This window comes from Camelina sativa, chromosome 16 (assembly GCF_030686135.1).
Source record: "Camelina sativa cultivar CO46 ecotype springtype chromosome 16, ASM3068613v1".
Taxonomy (NCBI): Eukaryota; Viridiplantae; Streptophyta; class Magnoliopsida; order Brassicales; family Brassicaceae; genus Camelina; species Camelina sativa.
Genome location: NC_141895.1, coordinates 1,436,127 through 1,454,237, shown reverse-complemented (window position 1 = coordinate 1,454,237; position 18,111 = coordinate 1,436,127). Strand labels below are relative to the sequence as shown.

The window sequence follows — 18,111 nt, the reverse complement described above, 5'->3', positions numbered from 1 at the left end:
CAAACCTATATGATGTCATGCCAACTTTGAAAATGATCACACATGCCAACTTTGATATTGCATGGCCACATATACAACCTATATGATGTCATGTGTTCAACATCACAACCATCTTATTCCGGTACACTGTTCATCATAATCAGATGTTGACCAATATTGACCGGCGTAGACCGATGTTGACCAATAAAAATATGCAATTTTTTTTTTTTAGTATTAGAAACCAAAATAAAAAAATTTAGTTGAATTATTTAGAAATCATTTATGGTGTTTTATAATTAAAAATATATATGGATCCAAAATAAAGATATATTATGTATATATATTTCATTCATTTAGTCTTATAATAGTTACCTTTTTTCAATTCCAAAACTTAAATAAAATTGAAATAAAAATCATTCATAAGATATTAAATTCAAACCAGATAATCTTGTTGTAATAAATCAAATAAGAAAACTACTTATTTTAACATTAATAATTTTAAAACATCAACTTCTTACTTAATTTATCTAAATTAGAAAATTAATATGATTTAATATTCTCAACCACAAAAAATATTTCTACAACAAAAATACTTAGAACCAAACCAAATACATATCAAAATCATTAGAACTATTGAAATTTTTTATAATTCACTTTTATTAAGAATTATTATAATAAGTGAAAAAATATTAAGGCTTTTTCATTTCACTTTTATTCAGTTTTGCAATAGAAAATATATTGTATATATGTTAATTTAACCATTATTATAATAGTTATTTTTTTTCTATTGCAATTAAAAACATCAACTTATTATTTGATTTATTTAAATACATTTTTTTATTTAATAAAGCAATATATTTGATTGTAAACAACAAAAACACACAATATTTATTTTCAATATATAGAAGATAGAAGATCCAAAAATTTGATTTTGTAAAACAATATATTTGACTGTAAAAAAGTTGACTATTAGTTTAGCTTCAAAATAAAAATTACTAATTATAAGAATGTATACATTAAAGATGTAAACAAAATATTTAGTTATATAATATAAAATATGTCTTAATTTTAAAAAAAACTAGAAAATATTTTATGTAGCAATTTAATTTTTTTTGGTTTTTTATAGTATACATAAAAAACTAGAAATTTTTTTTAGTCAATTTTGGTCAACGCCGGAGTGAGTCAACCGGTGTATCAGAATTGTATGTTTATGGTGTTAACCACATGATGTCATATAGTTCATGCATGTGGTCATGCAATACATCTACTTCGTGTAGTTGAGAGTACAATATTATACTTGGCATGTGTGACCATGCATTCTTGCATATCATGTAGCTAGCAATCTTTTTCATATAATAAAATAGAATAATAATTATTTATTTAATATGAACAATATGATATATAGATATACGATTACACTGAAAGAGCATATCAACTAAAAATAAATACTATTAACCATATTATTTCATCAAATGATATGATACCGTTCATGCCTACTTGTCTATACCCATCATGTTGCGTATCATAGAATTTCCAGATGACCTAAATATAATTGTGAAGCGATCAAACCCGTCTAATATGTCTGCATGGAATATTTAAAATTCTTTTGATCCGAAAAAACCTCATTCCGCATAATTCACATGAGTAAATAGTATATCCGCATATGTTCTACTTGAATTCGTGTTCCCAAAACTTTCGTCTTGTATTTTGTCAAGAATAGTTTAGATAATTTTTTTTATTATTTTCTGAATTATACGTTTCTTTCCCGTACCCATTAATTACTGTCCCAATATTTGAAATAAATAGAGCGTTGAATTTGAATTTAGTTATTTGATATTTGAAAGCCACAATAAAATTTAACCATCAAGTTTTATACTATTGTCTCTATATCTTGTCCAAATTTTTATGAGAAACAGTTTAGATAATGTCATTATACATGTTATATAATAAAATTAAAAAAAATTCAAATAATCGTAATGTTGAGATTTTGAAAATTAGATATCACTACCCATTTTTTGTATTTAACAATAACAAAATTTATAAGAAAAGAAAAAAGAGATAGTAATTTTTAGTTTTATATGTAATAAAATTAGCCTTTGATAGATTTAAATAGAATATTAAAATTAAATGATTTAAATTTAAGTGTTTTGCGCTACAAGAAAAAAGTGTTTTGTTAGATTTAATCTGTGGTATATGTGTAAGTTGGAATTTTAGTATGAGAATCACATATTTAGATGTGTTAAGGTAGATAAACAGAAGCTATTTTCATGTTTCACTTCAATTTTATTTTTATGTTTAGATTTTTATATATTTGATTACATAACTTGTTTTTTACTCCACCATGCATTAAAATCTTACTTACATTCTAAAAACTCATTAACCCATTCTAAATTTTGGAATATAATCATTTTTTGGTTATAATTTTAATAATAACATTGTTACTAAAACAAATTTATAGTATTATTTTTATTATTTTAAAATTTTCATTTATTTTACTTAATTTATTTTAGATATTTATTATTTTTATTATTTACTAAAAAATATATTATTGTTTATACTATTTTAATATTGAATTAATTTTAGTTAATTCGTTATTTCTTTATTTTTTACTATTATTGATTATAAGTAATATATATGCAATGAATGAATATTAAAAATAGTATTTTTTATACAAAAAAATAGAAAAAATTTGATTAGGTGGATGTGATGTGGAGGAAGGAGAAGTGAGCAAAGTTAACTTTATATATATATATATATATATATATATATATAACACAAAACTTTTAATGACTTTATAAAAGTTTGAATCCAATAACTCAGATTTGTTAAGATTTTAAATGACTTTTTACAAATCATAAACTAATAACACTAAACTTTAACAGAATTTAACAAAGTTTTGATCTAATAACAACAGATTAAAACTCTATTCAAATATTTAAAATAACAACAGAATTCTACATAATATTTAAAAAATTTAAAACTCTATTCAAATCTCAAACCAATAACCCCCACTTAATCTATCAATCGGTGTACCCAAACCTCATGCGTAAATATATAAACATGTTTTATCATATACTTTTTGCAAATTCTCATCTTCCTTTTTTGTTGTGTTCTCCAGAAACTCGTTTTCCTCTCTCTTGATCTCTTGGGTCAATTACTACAAAGATGGAAGATGAAAAAACTCAAACTGAATTCTCTTTTTTTTTTTTTTTTTTTTTTTTTGGACAAACTCAAACTGAATTCTCAGTCAGTGTCTTCTTCTGCATGATTTTTATCGGTATCATGGTACTGCCGTCTTTCTTATATGATCATGATGTGCCGGATATTACAGTAGCCTTTATGAATATTGCGGTGTTAAATTCAACTAAAACTCGTTTTAGTGCAAAATGGAACTTATCATTTAGAGTCCCCAAAACTTTTCCTGGTCCCTTTATATGTCTCCAAGGAGACTTTCAAGCTTCCGTACTTTACAAAAATATTACCATTGCTACTTCACCCGCAAAAAGGTTAGAAACATTTCTCTTTTTTTTTCTTCTGAAAATAATCTATATATATATTACTTCTTTATATTCAAACTAAGAACAACAACTCTAATTATGCTTGATCAGTTACAACAATCTCCAACCCAACTGGGCTCAACTGCTAAAGGTTTCAGGAGTTGTCTCTGAGGAAGATACCAAAGGTGCAATTGCAAAAAATATCATGGGTGATATTGAGGAGACAAGTGAAGTGTGGTTCGGATCGCGGTTATTTTTTCCGGATTGCAGAGCAATGACAAAAGGGATGATGAGCTATACTTGCGATGAAGCCAAGTTTCATATTGATTCCAAATCTCAGATTACAGCAACTGCGTTTGGAAACCCTATATGTCACTATGATTACATATGATCATTAATTAGTTTATTGTTTTAGCCTAATTATTTCTCATGAAAACTGAACCATCTTTTAATTTATATTTGTTGGATTTATTTTGAATATTTCATAGCATTATATATAAAACATCTCGAATATTCTACGGTTTGATATCGATTTAACGTAGATTTTTCTCTTCAGTAAAAAGTTTATAAAACGGTGTCAATAATCTACTATTTTGATTTTAGTTTATATATGCCCCAACCCCCAAGCATGCACATATAAATGGAGTAAAGTAGTATCTAAGGTATTTGAATAAAAATGTATGTGTTCGTTAGATTCACTGAAATCAGATTTGATTTAGATAAAAAAGTTTAACCTTTTATAAAAATGGTCCCAAAGTATGCTCAATATAAAGCTTTTTACAAAGAGGTGTCTAGAGCTACACATGTTCAGTGACATATCATAACATTAAATTATAGGATCTAGAGTTAATTAATAAAGATAAATTTTTGATCTAATTTATATTTTATAAAAGTGATTTTCTTTAATAAATGGAAATTCAGTTTTTTGTTTTTTTTCCATCAAAGATCATATTTAATTTTGCTAGATTTTCATTAAATATCATATACTAAAAAAATTAATAGCACAATTCATTAGGAATCAGAAATAACTCTAAATAAGCAAAAAAAAAAAGTAAAATATTAAAAGGAGATATATAGATCTTATGGAAGAAAATAAAAACTAAAGAAGTGCATATATAAACATGTTTATATGATACATTTCTTACAATCTCTCATCTTCTTTTGTACACTTCTTTTGGTCAACGTAAGACACAAAATGGAACACGAAAAAGAAGCTTTTGTTGAGAAAGAAGTCAAAAAAGAAGTTCCAGAATCTAACTCTACGATTAGAGAAAAGGAACAAGTGGAACCAATTCATGAAACTATTGTGTTGTGTGTTTGCTAATTGATAATTTTGGGATTATATTGTGGCGCGATATGTGCATATTCCTCTTTCCCATCGGAAAATAAATCAACTCAAGTGCCTTATCTTACAATAGCTTTTATGAATTTTACGGTGCTCGATACAAATACTCGTCTTAGTGCAAATTGGGATTTATCAATTAGAGTTCCCGAAAAACTTCATGGTTCCTTTATTATATGTCTACCAGGATACTTTCAAGCTTCTTTACTTTACAAGAATATTACCATTGCTACTTCACCCATAAGAAGGTTCCAACGTTTTATTTTTTCTTCTAAAATATATATATATATATATATATATAATGCTTCTAAAATATTTATTTATTTAACTTAATTGTTTCTTTATTGATATATATATATATATATATATATATATTCTAACGAACAATCAAGAATATGTTTGCTTGATCAGTTACAACAATCTCCAAGGCCATTGCCCTCAACTGCTCAAGGTTTCAGGGGTTGTCTCTGAAGAGGATATTAATGGTGCAATCGGCAAAAGCATTATGAATGACATTAAGGAGAGAATGGAAGTGCGTTTAGGGTTGCGGTTGTTTCTTCCGGATAGCGGAGAAAACATGACAGGGTCAGGGACGATGGAATTTGCTTGTGATGAGGTCAAGATGCAATCTGACTTGAGTTCTCGGAATATTACATCAACTGTGGTTGGGAGTCCTACTTGCCTCTATGTTGGTCACTAGCTTCTTGTTTTTTAATATTTTAATAATATGGAGAGAGTACTGGACTTAATTGTGTCTGATATCTATTTTGTGTATATTTCTCTCTTTTAATTGATGATAACTTGTTTTATAAATTTGTTCTTCTGGATTTCGATTTAAATGTTAAACGATTGCTATGGGTTTTTTTTGATGTATTAGAGTCTTTTAGTAAAGAGACTAATTAAGAGAGACTCTCTTTCTCTCGGTCAGAGTCTTCTGACTCTAGTAAAAGTGCCCTCTCTCGTACGTTGATCTCGTAAGATACCTGATCTCAACTTGATTTGCTTCCTATGAGGCTATGAATGTGATGCAGCATATTTTGCACTCTTGTTGGGCTTCGGTGTTGAGTTACTTGCCCAACAAGTTACAGTGGTGTCGGTTTTGGTGTTTACTTATTTTCCAATGAGAATTTATGATAGTTTTCTATTTCTTTATGGGAGAAGAATATTCTCTATGCGTTAAGGTTTCGTTTGTGTTAATCTACATCTCTATAAATAGAGATTGTGGACTCCATTGTAGGACGACTTGCTTTTGAGTTTTGAGATTGATAAAATAAAAAACCAAAAAAAGAGGTAGTCTTAACTACCCAAAGAGCTTGTCTTAGAGCCCTGCACAACCCTTCCTGGAAGCGATCCCAACTCTATCCCTTTTCTTCTCCACGCTTTATCACCACCATTGACATCTCTCTCTTGTTACTCTGTTTTTTCTCACACTAAAACAGAGCAACGCTCCACCTTTGTTCAGTTTGCGTTTTCTCCAATCATAACGCAGCTCCGACTCTCTTGTTATAGCTTTCGCCCCTCATCAGAATGCGATTCTATTCATATTCTAGTTATAATTGGTCTTGAAATTGATACGGTTGCAGAACAGGGTTTTGATTAGTTTCGTCCTAGTCTACAACGAGAATAGGATTGATTGTTATATAGAAGATGGATTTTCTCAGCAATCTACCTGACGATCTTGTTTGTCATATCTTGTCCTTCCTTACGACCAATGAGGCTGCTTCAACATCTCTTCTCTCAAAGAGGTGGTACAATCTGTTTGCACTTGTTCCTAATCTTGACATCGATGACACTGTGTTTCGATATTCTAATTGCATGTCGAGCTTCATAGATTTTGTGGATAGAGTAATTGCATTGCAGGGTGATTCTCCCATTAAGAGATTTTCCCTCAAGTGTCAAGCTGTACGTGTGTATCCATGTCTTGTTGATCCATGTCGTGTGAATAGTTGGATAAGTAATGTGCTGCAGCGTGGTGTTTCGGACCTTGATCTTGCCATCAATATAGATATGAAATATTTTTTGCCTCCAAATATCTTCCACAGTGGGACACTAGTTGAGCTGAAAGTAAGAAGTGATGATTACTTGTATCTTGAGCGGTGCACTGGCCGTGAAGATACTTTCTTACCACTGCTTAAAACGCTAGTTTTAAAACTGGCTTTTATTAGTTGTGGCAAGATGGAGATGTTTCTTCGTTCTTTCCCTGTGCTTGAAGAATTATCCATTGATGCTACTGAATGGATCGTGTGTGATGAATACGTGTCAAGTGAAACCCTAAGGAAGCTAACGATCAATTCATACGGTTTTGGAGAGGAGATGTTGAGTCTGAAGAGCATTTCTTTTGATACACCACGTCTGGTTTACTTTGACTATTGTGATTATGTTGCAGAGGATTATCCAAAAGTTAACTTGACTAATGTAGTTGAGGCTCTACTCAACCTTCGCTTAACTGAAGACCAGTATAGGCAAGCAAGAGCGCAAAAGGACGATCAGGATGATGTTCTTCTCCGTTTTCGAAATGTGTGGAAGCTCTTGAGTGGCTTAAGACATGTTCAGAAACTCTACTTATCTTGCTATACTCTCGAGGTTTGTGTATATTTGTTTTTTTTTTTAATATATATTTTGTTTCCACTGGTCTCAATCAAAATTAAAACATCCTCTACGAGATTCTGAAGCATTATATTATTAGATTCAAATTTATGTTAGCCTTAATTAATGATATAAATTTCATATGCTAAGACCTTTCACTTTTTTTTTTTTAATGCACAGTCAAAGGTCATCTTGATGTTTCAAGTATATTAGGTTTCAAATAGGGAAATCAAATCAATCCTTGAGATTTTGAAACAAGTATATTGCACTTGTGTTCTTGTGTAATGTTGAGTTTGGCTTGCCTTGTTTCAGGCGCTTTCTCTATGCTGTGAATCCATACCAGTGTTCAACAACCTCAAAGTGTTACGTATTAGCAGTTACAAGGACCAAGGATGGCAAGCAATGCCGGTTCTCTTAAGGAATTGTCCACTTTTAGAAACACTAGTCCTTGAGGTATAAACACAGCTAGCTCACTTGTTAAAAGTTTAAAATATTAAGAAAGTACGAGATTAGGTTGAAGCCCCTTCCCTTATTGTTTCCTTTCTGCTTTCAGGGTCTCGTACACTATGTGACGGATAGATGTGGGGATGCTTGTGACTGCGTTCCCGGGGGGAACAAAGGGCGTTCGCTCATATCTTGTCCGGTGAAGAAGCTGCAGATTAAGAGATTTGAAGGAAAAAAGAGAGAGTTAGAGATGATAAAGCATTTCTTGGAATCTTTTAGGTGTTTGAAGGAGATGGAGATTCATGCTCGAGAGGATAATCCTATACACTACTTCCAAATCCCAAGGGAGTTTGAGCTCTTCAACGAGCTTTATAGTTGTGATGTCCGGTTCCTGGTGCGTGGTTCTTTGTATAAGAGACGTGGACTGCTGTCAACTTGAGATTTGAGAATGAGTCATGTCGGCAAGAAAGACAATTTTTCTGTTAGATTTTTTGAGAAGGTAAGTAAAAAACGGAGTTATAAGATACTTCCTCTCTCCACGTCTGCATAACAAGAATATGTTTGGTTGATCAGTTACAAACAATCTCCAATCCCATTGGCTTCAACTGCTCACGGTTTCAGAGATTCCAGTTAAGTAATATTTGTAAGTGTATTGTAGATAAATTGAATCGATGATGATCAACCTAATCCCTTTGGTCGTGCATGGTCAGGATTTAAAGAAAGTTGTTTGCTTATCACTTGCAAATTCTCCACTAGCTTGAGGAGAATATGTGTGATGGAACCGATCTAGCGAACATATACTAATCAAAAGGACATGACTAAATTGGGTCCCTCTTTGCCTACACAAAAGAATGTCTCAAGAAATTATTATACCCTCCAAAACCAAATCTGCTTTATTTATGTGTAAATCATTTTACCACTCTAACAAAATAATATACCAAATGTTATTATCCAATTTGTCGACACTTTGGTATTGATTCGTTATTAGTGAATGTTCTAAACCAAATCTTTTATCATATTATGTAGTTTTCTTTTATCTTTCATATTTTAATAACTAGAGTATTATTCTATTGGTTTGTATTATAATGTTACCATCATATTATGCTGGAGTTCAAATATGTTAGAATGCGTAAATGAGTTATAAACGATTAAAAAAAAAAAAAAATCACAACTCGGTCCCCATAGTGATGAGCCTAATCATTCTTGATTACTATTTTAAAAATAAAACACTACGAATAAGATGAAAAATCAAAAACAAAAGCTCATTTGGAAACAAACACAAAGAACCCCAAAAGAACAAAAATATGAGAATACTCTTTATCTTCTCTCTTCTCTTTTTCTTCTTCTTCCTGTTCTTCTACTCATCATCCTCCTCAAGATCTTCATCAGAATCTCATATCTTTATCTACGGTGGATGTTCACCGGAAAAATACACACCAAACACACCTTTTGAATCGAACCGTGACACTTTCCTCTCCTCTGTCGTTACTTCCTCCTCCGACGCCTCCTTCAACAGCTTTGCCGTCGGCAACGAGTCCTCCTCCTCTTCTTCCGCCGTATTTGGTCTCTATCAATGCCGTGACGATCTCCGATCATCAGACTGCTTAAAATGCATCCAAACCTCAGTCGATCAAATCACTCTCATTTGTCCTTACTCTTTCGGTGCTTCTCTCCAGCTCGAAGGATGCTTCTTACGTTACGAAACCAACGATTTCCTTGGGAAACCAGACACGAGTCTTAGGTACAAGAAGTGTAGTTCCAAGAGCGTTGAGAATGACAACGACTTCTTTAAACGGAGAGACGATGTGTTGTCGGATCTTGAGTCGACTCGACTCGGTTACAAAGTTAGCCGGTCCGGTTTAGTCGAGGGATATGCTCAGTGTGTTGGTGACTTGAGTCCTAGTGACTGTACGGCTTGTCTTGCAGAGTCTGTCGGAAAGTTAAAGAATCTTTGTGGCTCGGCGATTGCAGCTGAGGTTTACTTAGCTCAGTGCTATGCTCGTTATTGGGGTTCTGGTTACTATGACTTCTCTTCAGGTCCGTCCATAAATTTAAATCTTCCTTCCATTTACTAAATATCGCTTGAATCACGTAACGTTTAAGTTCGTTCATTATCTTCATGACATATGCTTTATTAATTAGTGCCCATAATATAATTTAAAATTATAATGAATTGTATGTGTGAGACTTTACCATAATTTAATTTTCCGCCGCTTATAACTCAGAAAATTACGAGTCTAGTCGCTTGTTGGTAGCACGAGAAAGCTAAAGAAATCAAAAAATTATCCTTTCTTTTCCTTCTACTGCAAAAAGACACCATTAAGTATTGAATTAAATAAAATTAAGCTTTTGAATGATTCGTTGGAGAATTCGAGTATCATGATTATAATATCATTGGTCAGAAAAGAATGTTTGTATTGCAAATACAATATATTATTCTTTTCTTTATAGGCATAGCCACCCATGTCCCCATTTTTCAACTTTATTTAATATTTTTTTTATAGCTTTGATCAATACCACAAAGTCCAAAAGTCACTGCATCTTTAAGAAAAAAAACTAATTCTTAGCTTGATACTATGGGTCTTATCTCATCTTATGTACTTTGTCATCACATACTAAGAGATCTTTCTAAATTGTAATCATACTTTCGTAATTATAAAGATCCAACCCATGGAGATGACGCCGGTAAAACAATAGCGATCATTGTAGGAGTTATTGCTGGATTCGCAATTCTTGTTATTCTCCTCTCCCTCTGCAGAAACTCCATGCGTAAGTCTACGTACATATTTAGTTACTTACTTGCCTAATCTATACTTAATTTCTCATAATCTCATATTTTATTATGTTGATTTGCAGATTGATATAAAGAAGACACGATTTGGGATACATGCATGGTTGTTATTTTTCCTTTGTATTTTGTTGTAGGAGTTTTTTTTTGGTTTAATCAAAAGGAAACTATTAATGACTTATAATACATGGTTTAGTTTCGTAGAAGAATTAAATAGTTGAAAAGTGTGACCCGTATTGTCTGCCTTAAAAAGATGATCACTAACTTTATTCCATTAGTTAGTAGTTTCTTCTAGGCTTCTACCCACTTTCCTTAGCAGGCGCAATTATTCGATACTCAATACTTGGATAGTAAAATATGATAACATATCGGATATAATTTTATAATTTCGGACAACAACGTGATTCGATTTGAGTATATATATCTTTAGGCTTTAAAGAATTAAATAGGTTCATTCAATCTTTTTGGTTAGTGTTATTACGATCTGGGTCTACCCGGTTCTCATGGACCGCACCATATATTCCATTGGGCCATTAAAATTAAGGGCTGGGCTCCAGCATATTGTGTAGCATAAAGTCTCGAATCAGAAATCTCAATGACTTTACAGTCTCGTCGGGTTTTCTCCTAGTATCTTCCATTCAATTTAATTTCTAATTTTGGAAAACTTTTTTTCATTAATGCAAGAAAGTTCTTTACCAAAATATACCCCATGAAGAAAAGATAATAAGTTTTACTAACTTTACAACTTAACCTATTACAACAAAATTAAAAATTTGATACTAAATTATATACTACTGACTGATGATCATTCATGGATTTTTTTTTTTTTACTCCAAAGAGTTGAAATGGTGGGAAATTAAAGCTATCATATTGTAATAATGAGATTATGATTTCATTCAGAAAGTTTCGTTATTTAATTTAACCCAACTAATCTTTCAGCTCTTTAAAAAGAAAAAATAAGTAGTAGAAGAAACAAAGTACACTCTTCTCTCCACACATACACACGTATACTCACACTTCAGTCACTTTGATTCCGTCGCATTAATTTATAACCTGAAAATGTATAACGTAATTAATGAAATTAGTCTCATATGCATGGGCCATCTATAATCATAGAAACAAAAGCTTACACATAGTCTCACACGTGCCTTATCTCTCTCTCCATGTGTTAGATTCCTCGCCACCGTCTTCATCTACGTTCTACGACAAGTTATATTCCTCGTTTGCTATTTAAAATACACAACAACACCAACAACAACAACAACAACAACAATAATCATTTACTTAATTAAACGCATTTCAAGAACATTACTAAACACACAACAAAAGTTTTATAATATCTACTAAAAATGTACACGTTTGTAAAAGTCACCAAACTAATTACCATCATGTTCTTTTTAGCCATTGCAGTCCTCGTAACCGCCTCAAACATAGCCGAGTTGGATGTACTTGAGATGGCTCGAACTGCAGTGGTCGAAGCCAGGACTCGTTTTGGGTCAATGGCTGTGGTGGAGAGTGAGGTTGCTACTAGTGGTCATTATTATTTGGCGTTAAGTGAATGCGAAAAGCTCTACGATGAGGGTGAAGCTAGGCTATCGAAACTGGTCGTGGCTCATGAGAATTTTACCGTTGAAGATATTAGAACGTGGCTAAGCGGCGTGCTTGCGAACCATAACACTTGTTTAGACGGTTTGGTTCAGGAACGTCAAGGTCACGATAAGCCTCTGGTCCATAGCAACGTCACGTTCGTGCTCCGTGAAGCTCTAGCTTTCTACAAAAAGTCTAGAGGTCATATGAAAAAGAGTAAGAACATATAACATACATTCTCATGTATACATAATTAAATAAAATGATCAATGCATCGTTTGTTTGTCAAATTGGGCAATGATTGATTTCTTCTAGACGCATTATTTATTAAAAACGATTGTAGGCTGCGTTTTTTTTTTGTGGAGATATTATGGTTTATTTATTATGGATCTATAATGACATTTTGTAGGGCTGCATGGACCAGCTAGGCAGAACCATAGACCTGGAGGACCAAAACATGGACCAACGAGACCAAATCATGGACCAGAAACACCAAAACATGGACCAACAAGACCAAATCATGGACTAACGAGACCAAACCATGGACCATCGAGACCAAACCAAAGCGGCGGAATGTTAGTATCATGGAATCCAACAAGGTCAAGGGCGGATTTCGTGGTGGCTCAGGACGGTTCTGCGACTCATCGGACAATAAACCAAGCATTAGCCGCCGTTTCGAGTATGGGTAAAAGTCGGTCGAACAGAGTGATAATCTACATAAAAGCTGGTGTTTACAACGAAAAGATCGAAATAGATAGACACATGAAAAACATCATGCTAGTTGGTGATGGTATGGACCGGACAATCGTCACTAATAACCGAAACGTCCCGGATGGTTCCACTACTTATGGATCAGCAACATTTGGTATAAAACATACAAACGTTATACTAATCTTCATATATCATGTACGCATGTTGGGATATTTAAAGGCTTACTCGTTATTTAGGGGTGTCGGGGGATGGATTTTGGGCGCGGGACATGACGTTCGAGAACACAGCAGGACCGCACAAACATCAAGCTGTGGCGTTGAGAGTGAACTCGGATTTGTCTTTATTCTATCGGTGTAGTTTCAAAGGATATCAAGATACTCTTTTCACACATTCACTTCGTCAATTCTACCGCGATTGTCATATTTATGGTACCATCTATATTACTACATATAACATTCATATAGAAACTAACGTCGTACAATGGATTAAGAGAATTTGTTGGGAAACTTTTGGATAGGTACTATTGATTTCATATTTGGAGATGCAGCTGCTGTTTTTCAGAACTGTGATATATTTGTGAGACGGCCTATGGATCATCAAGGCAATGTGATCACAGCTCAAGGAAGAGACGACCCACATGCAACTACAGGTAATCTCATTAAAAAAAAAGACTAATCTCTGGTTTGACCAATTGTTGACTATTAATTTTAGGGGGTCATCAACTTATAAAATAGAACCAAAATCGAGTCCCGAATCAAATTATACTGATATCCAAAATTGAACTCAACCTAATTAAAATCATCGAATTGAAAACCATTTTGAAACCGACTTGAACCGGAATTCATATTGAATACTCCTTCAATCGTACACACATGGTTAATGTTAACCGGTTTTCTGATGAAATTGTGTTACTGGAATAAGGTATTTCGATCCAACATTCGCGGGTCAGGGCCGCACCAGAATTTGAGGCGGTTAAAGGCCGGTTTAAGAACTATTTGGGCCGGCCTTGGAAGAAGTACTCTCGGACAGTGTTTCTCAAAACGGATCTTGACGGGTTGATCGACCCGAGAGGGTGGAGAGAATGGAGCGGCAGTTTTGCTCTGTTAACGTTGTACTACGGCGAGTTTATGAACACCGGAGCTGGAGCGGAGACAAGCAGAAGGGTAGGCTGGCCGGGATTTCACGTCCTTCGCGGCGAGGAAGAGGCTTCTCCGTTCACCGTCAGCAGATTTATTCAAGGAGATTCTTGGATCCCTATCACCGGTGTGCCGTTTTCAGCCGGGGTTTGAGTCCCTCTTGAATGAACAACCATCAACATAATAATCAAAGCCAACTATATATATATATATATATATATATATATATACTTCTTTTTGTGCAAAGCCAACTATATATATATTTATGTAGAAAAACAATATTTTGAGAACATAAATATTCTCTTATATATTAATAGAGAAGATTAATTAATTCTAATTATATATGTCTTACAGACTTAAATAAAAATTTATTAGATAAATTAAACTATTTATTGTTATTTAATTTGAAACTATATTATACTTCTTTAAAAAAACAAAAAATTAATTTCTTTTATTCATGTTTTAATAAAATAAATTTCATACAAAATTTTTCACCGCGTTAAAATTAAAATTTACTTTTAAATATTTCACGGATCAAAAATATTTTTATATAAAATAAACGTAAATTTGAATAAACAAAAAAAAAATTATTTACATATTTTATTTTACACAAACAAATATCAAATCTCAAATAATAATTTTATTTGAATTGATTTATACCTAGTATATATAGTAACCAAAACGAAAATTGTATAAAAACCGATTTATATTAGATTCACGTTTTTAATTTGATCATGGACGATACATAAACAAAATCAAATCGATGCTAAATACGAGAGAGAAATAAGTAGAAACATCATTTACAGTTATAATGATGTTTGGTTATAAATTTATAAAATCCTAAAGTAAAAACGAATCCAGAAATATTCATAAATGTCTAGGAAAAACCCCGGAAGTATGCATAACACAACATAACATACACATAGTAAACAAAAGCTAACGCAAAGTCGAAGACGCAACTTTTCCACAGTCGATCTGGTTGTCTGTTTCCCTGTAAGAGCCAAAAAAAAGAAGGAATCGCATGCATGACAAATTTCCATTTACGAATAATTCATCTAAAACACTAAAAAGATCAAGACACAGCTCGATCAAGAAGTATGTATATATATGATATATCTTGGGTTTTACCTGTTGCAGCAGCTGGCTCGTCCTGAGGCTTCATTGTTGGGAAGAAGATAACCTCCTGCGACAAAATTCAGAACATGAGTAAGAAAATATACTACTCCACTGGATTTTCGTAAAAGACTGTATTCAGATTAAAGAGGGACCTTAATGTTTTGGGAGTCGGTGAGTAGCATTACAAGTCGGTCTATTCCAATCCTCCAACCACCTGTAGGAGGCAATCCATATTCTAGAGCCGTGCAAAACGTCTCATCTATAGCCATAGCCTCATCATCTCCAGATTGTCGATCCTGAAATCATCAAGGTTCCAAAATGATTAACACATACGCTGAAAGAGAGAGAGGGGCTAAGATTAGTAGGAGTGTGGTGATGGCTTCAAATATACCTTGAGCTGATCAGCAAAACGCTGCCGCTGTTCCACAGGATCATTCAACTCAGTGTATGCACTGCAAAGCTGCAGCCAAATAAAACAGCTTAGTACAGAGGAACTCTGCTTAACCAAATAACAAAAAAAAAAAGAAGATATATCACGATTCCTGTATATAAAGCTTACTTCGTGTTGGTTGACAAACAACTCAAATCGTTCAGTCAGGGACTCGTTGGATCTGTGACATTTTGCCAAGGGACTCATAATCTTGGGTTGGTTCATTATGAAAGTAGGGTTAACACATGTCCCTTCCAGAAAATGTCCAACAAGCTGCATCAGTGAAAACATTACAGATACTTAAATAGGCATGAAGTAATCATAACTTCCAATTCATACTATTAGGAGATAGCAATCCTTACTTTATCCAACAAACGAGCTGTCGTCTGAGGAGGTGGGCATCTGACATGAAACCTCTCACATGCATCAATCAGATACTTGTTAGCTTCCTCGCTAGCCAAATCTTTTGGTATGTTAAGGTTGGCCATCTTCTCTAACTCTACCATCATGTCAATCCTCCTACAGAAATAAAGAAGATGATGAGATCATTACCAAAAAAATATGGTCCAAGAAGAGCTCTGTCTTGATCCCAAACCTGAATGGAGGAGTGAAGTCGATTTCTATGGGCTCCTTATGGTACCCATTAGCGTGGTATTTAATTTTGTAGCCACCCGTTAATTCCTTCACCATACCTGAAAGATGAAGAAACTGTCAAGTAAGTTTGAATCTAATATGAGTGCAAGAAGCAGAGGTATTAATTCGCCGTACCACTAAGCAATTTCTCAGACATCTCCATCAAGTCATTGTAGTCTGCGAAAGCCATATAGAACTCGCAGGTGGTGAACTCTGGATTGTGTGTCAAGTCAATACCCTCTTTTCTGAACTGCTTTCCTATCTCGTAAACTCGTTCAAAACGGCCAACAACAAGCTGCTTAAGATAGAGTTCTGGTGCGATACGCATGAACATCTTCATATTCATATCATTGTGATGTGTCGCAAATGGACGTGCAGATGCTCCACCAGCAATCATATTCATCATAGGTGTCTCAGCCTAAGGAAGTTAACACACATTTGTATCAAAATCGCAAAACAAACTGAAAACAAGGTATGAAATTATTAGTTTTCTTGAGAGGAAAAGAGAGAAACATTAATTGCACCTCCAAGAAATCAAGATCGTCAAGGTATCTTTTTATGTATTTGATTATTTTATCTCTGGTCATGAATATCTGGAAGACCTCATCGTTCAGCATCAAGTCAAGGTAACGCTGGCGATACCTAGTTTCCTGGCACAGATGAAAAAGGTACATATCATATTATACCGTCCAAATAGACACAAACTGATGGAGTTACAGCATCTTTGGAAAACATTAATAATAATCCTTGAGAGCAAAACTTAAATGGTACCTGATCTTTAAGAATATAAGTTTCTGGAGTTCTAGGCATTTCTGGAACCCAGTTAACTCTAGGAACAGGCTTTTGCCTCCCCGGAAACATGTGGAGGCAATGAGACAAGACAGTAAACGATCGTGGGAAGATAGTTAGCTCTCCCCTCTTTGTTTTCCCTGAGACAGGGGACAAAATGTGTTCAGATAAAGATACAGAACATGCGGTAATCATATCAGAAAAAAAAAAAACTAAATAAAGAAAAGAGGATTTAGGAACCTGGAAATCCAGTTACACCAACAATATCTCCACGCTTGACATTAGCATGGAAGCTCGCAAACTCAGCTTCTTCTAATTCTGACTTCCTAAGGCATCACAAAAATCTAGTTAAACTAGCTAGATATCATCAAAGAAACAAAAGGAACAACTCTAATATGTAAAACCAAATTAGTCACCTTGCATCAGCCATAACTTGAACCCTAGAACCAAGATTATGTAGATCATAGAAGAAAAGCTTGCAAGAGGAAGATCTTTTGCTCAATATCCGTCCTACCAAATTAAAAAATACAGATAAATATAAAACTTTGAATAAATATACTCTTTTCAGTGCAAAACTTAAAAAACTTCACTAGTGCGGTGGAAGTATCATACCGGCTAAAGAAACTTGGTCTTCTTCAACAAGGTCTCCGTTGCTTAAGTTAGTATACTTTTCAAAATATTCAGAGATTGACATGGACACTAAAAATTTGTGTGGGTATGGATTCTCTCCCTTTTCTTTCTCTGCTGCAAGATACATCAATCTGTTCTCAGTGTATTGCTGCATTTCCAAACTTCGATTGTCACAATCCCGCAAGATACATAACGAACAAATAAAATCGAATGGATATATAGATATATAAATACCCTTGCGTCCATATCTTCATTATCTGCCATTATTGATTTCTGGCTTCGAAAGCTCGTCTTCGTAGGCTCGCTTGTTTGTTCTTTTCTTCTTCCTTACGCGTCCTCTCTTCCTCCCTGGGTTTGTTCTTCAATTCGAAAACCTATAAACTGATGACTAGAGGTATCGCGAATTAAATTTGGCTCTGACGTGAAGAGTAAGAAAGCTACTA

General features: G+C 33.5%; 4 protein-coding genes, 1 long non-coding RNA gene and 1 pseudogene across 6 annotated transcripts; 5 read left to right on the top strand and 1 right to left on the bottom strand.

Moving 5' to 3' along the window:
- The first annotated feature begins 2,930 nt into the window (after window positions 1-2,930).
- LOC147925013 (uncharacterized) lies at window positions 2,931-3,942 on the top strand. Its single transcript, XR_015584680.1, has 2 exons — window positions 2,931-3,485; window positions 3,588-3,942. It is a non-coding gene; the product is annotated as an uncharacterized LOC147925013 (long non-coding RNA).
- A 602-nt stretch (window positions 3,943-4,544) lies between these two features.
- On the top strand, window positions 4,545-5,631 carry LOC104753232 (uncharacterized; annotated as a pseudogene). Its single transcript, XR_015585425.1, has 2 exons — window positions 4,545-5,066; window positions 5,230-5,631. The product of XR_015585425.1 is annotated as an uncharacterized LOC104753232 (transcript).
- A 427-nt stretch (window positions 5,632-6,058) lies between these two features.
- LOC104749261 (putative F-box protein At3g58950) lies at window positions 6,059-8,918 on the top strand. Its single transcript, XM_019237968.2, has 3 exons — window positions 6,059-7,401; window positions 7,717-7,857; window positions 7,958-8,918. Exons 1-3 carry the CDS (start codon window positions 6,466-6,468, stop codon window positions 8,285-8,287), a joined length of 1,407 nt encoding a protein of 468 aa, XP_019093513.2. The 5' UTR covers window positions 6,059-6,465; the 3' UTR covers window positions 8,288-8,918.
- Window positions 8,919-8,965: 47 nt separating this feature from the next.
- Window positions 8,966-10,860, top strand: LOC104749260 (plasmodesmata-located protein 8). Its single transcript, XM_010470849.2, has 3 exons — window positions 8,966-9,885; window positions 10,510-10,617; window positions 10,705-10,860. Exons 1-3 carry the CDS (start codon window positions 9,153-9,155, stop codon window positions 10,707-10,709), a joined length of 846 nt encoding a protein of 281 aa, XP_010469151.1. The 5' UTR covers window positions 8,966-9,152; the 3' UTR covers window positions 10,710-10,860.
- A 1,015-nt stretch (window positions 10,861-11,875) lies between these two features.
- Window positions 11,876-14,407, top strand: LOC104749259 (putative pectinesterase/pectinesterase inhibitor 36). Its single transcript, XM_010470848.3, has 5 exons — window positions 11,876-12,439; window positions 12,633-13,088; window positions 13,171-13,362; window positions 13,452-13,583; window positions 13,856-14,407. Exons 1-5 carry the CDS (start codon window positions 11,986-11,988, stop codon window positions 14,221-14,223), a joined length of 1,602 nt encoding a protein of 533 aa, XP_010469150.1. The 5' UTR covers window positions 11,876-11,985; the 3' UTR covers window positions 14,224-14,407.
- Window positions 14,408-15,102: 695 nt separating this feature from the next.
- LOC104753231 (lysine--tRNA ligase, cytoplasmic-like) lies at window positions 15,103-17,822 on the bottom strand. The gene is made up of 12 exons (XM_087491852.1): window positions 17,651-17,822; window positions 17,455-17,548; window positions 17,279-17,364; window positions 17,021-17,178; window positions 16,774-16,899; window positions 16,385-16,667; window positions 16,212-16,308; window positions 15,979-16,135; window positions 15,746-15,889; window positions 15,578-15,646; window positions 15,339-15,482; window positions 15,103-15,253 (listed from the first exon to the last, which is right to left on the bottom strand). Exons 1-12 carry the CDS (start codon window positions 17,820-17,822, stop codon window positions 15,143-15,145), a joined length of 1,641 nt encoding a protein of 546 aa, XP_087347978.1. The 3' UTR covers window positions 15,103-15,142.
- Window positions 17,823-18,111: the final 289 nt, after the last annotated feature.

Coding starts and splice junctions, on each gene's coding strand:
- LOC104749261 (XM_019237968.2), top strand. CDS start 6,466: ATGGATTTTCTCAGCAATCTACCTGACGATCTTGTTTGTCATATCTTG. Junction 7,402..7,716: donor TATCTTGCTATACTCTCGAG/GTTTGTGTATAT, acceptor GCCTTGTTTCAG/GCGCTTTCTCTATGCTGTGA. Junction 7,858..7,957: donor TAGAAACACTAGTCCTTGAG/GTATAAACACAG, acceptor TTCTGCTTTCAG/GGTCTCGTACACTATGTGAC.
- LOC104749260 (XM_010470849.2), top strand. CDS start 9,153: ATGAGAATACTCTTTATCTTCTCTCTTCTCTTTTTCTTCTTCTTCCTG. Junction 9,886..10,509: donor TTACTATGACTTCTCTTCAG/GTCCGTCCATAA, acceptor GTAATTATAAAG/ATCCAACCCATGGAGATGAC.
- LOC104749259 (XM_010470848.3), top strand. CDS start 11,986: ATGTACACGTTTGTAAAAGTCACCAAACTAATTACCATCATGTTCTTT. Junction 12,440..12,632: donor TAGAGGTCATATGAAAAAGA/GTAAGAACATAT, acceptor GACATTTTGTAG/GGCTGCATGGACCAGCTAGG. Junction 13,584..13,855: donor CGACCCACATGCAACTACAG/GTAATCTCATTA, acceptor TACTGGAATAAG/GTATTTCGATCCAACATTCG.
- LOC104753231 (XM_087491852.1), bottom strand. CDS start 17,822: ATGCAGCAATACACTGAGAACAGATTGATGTATCTTGCAGCAGAGAAA. Junction 16,900..17,020: donor CTTATATTCTTAAAGATCAG/GTACCATTTAAG, acceptor CATCTGTGCCAG/GAAACTAGGTATCGCCAGCG. Junction 15,483..15,577: donor GTTTTGCTGATCAGCTCAAG/GTATATTTGAAG, acceptor TGATGATTTCAG/GATCGACAATCTGGAGATGA.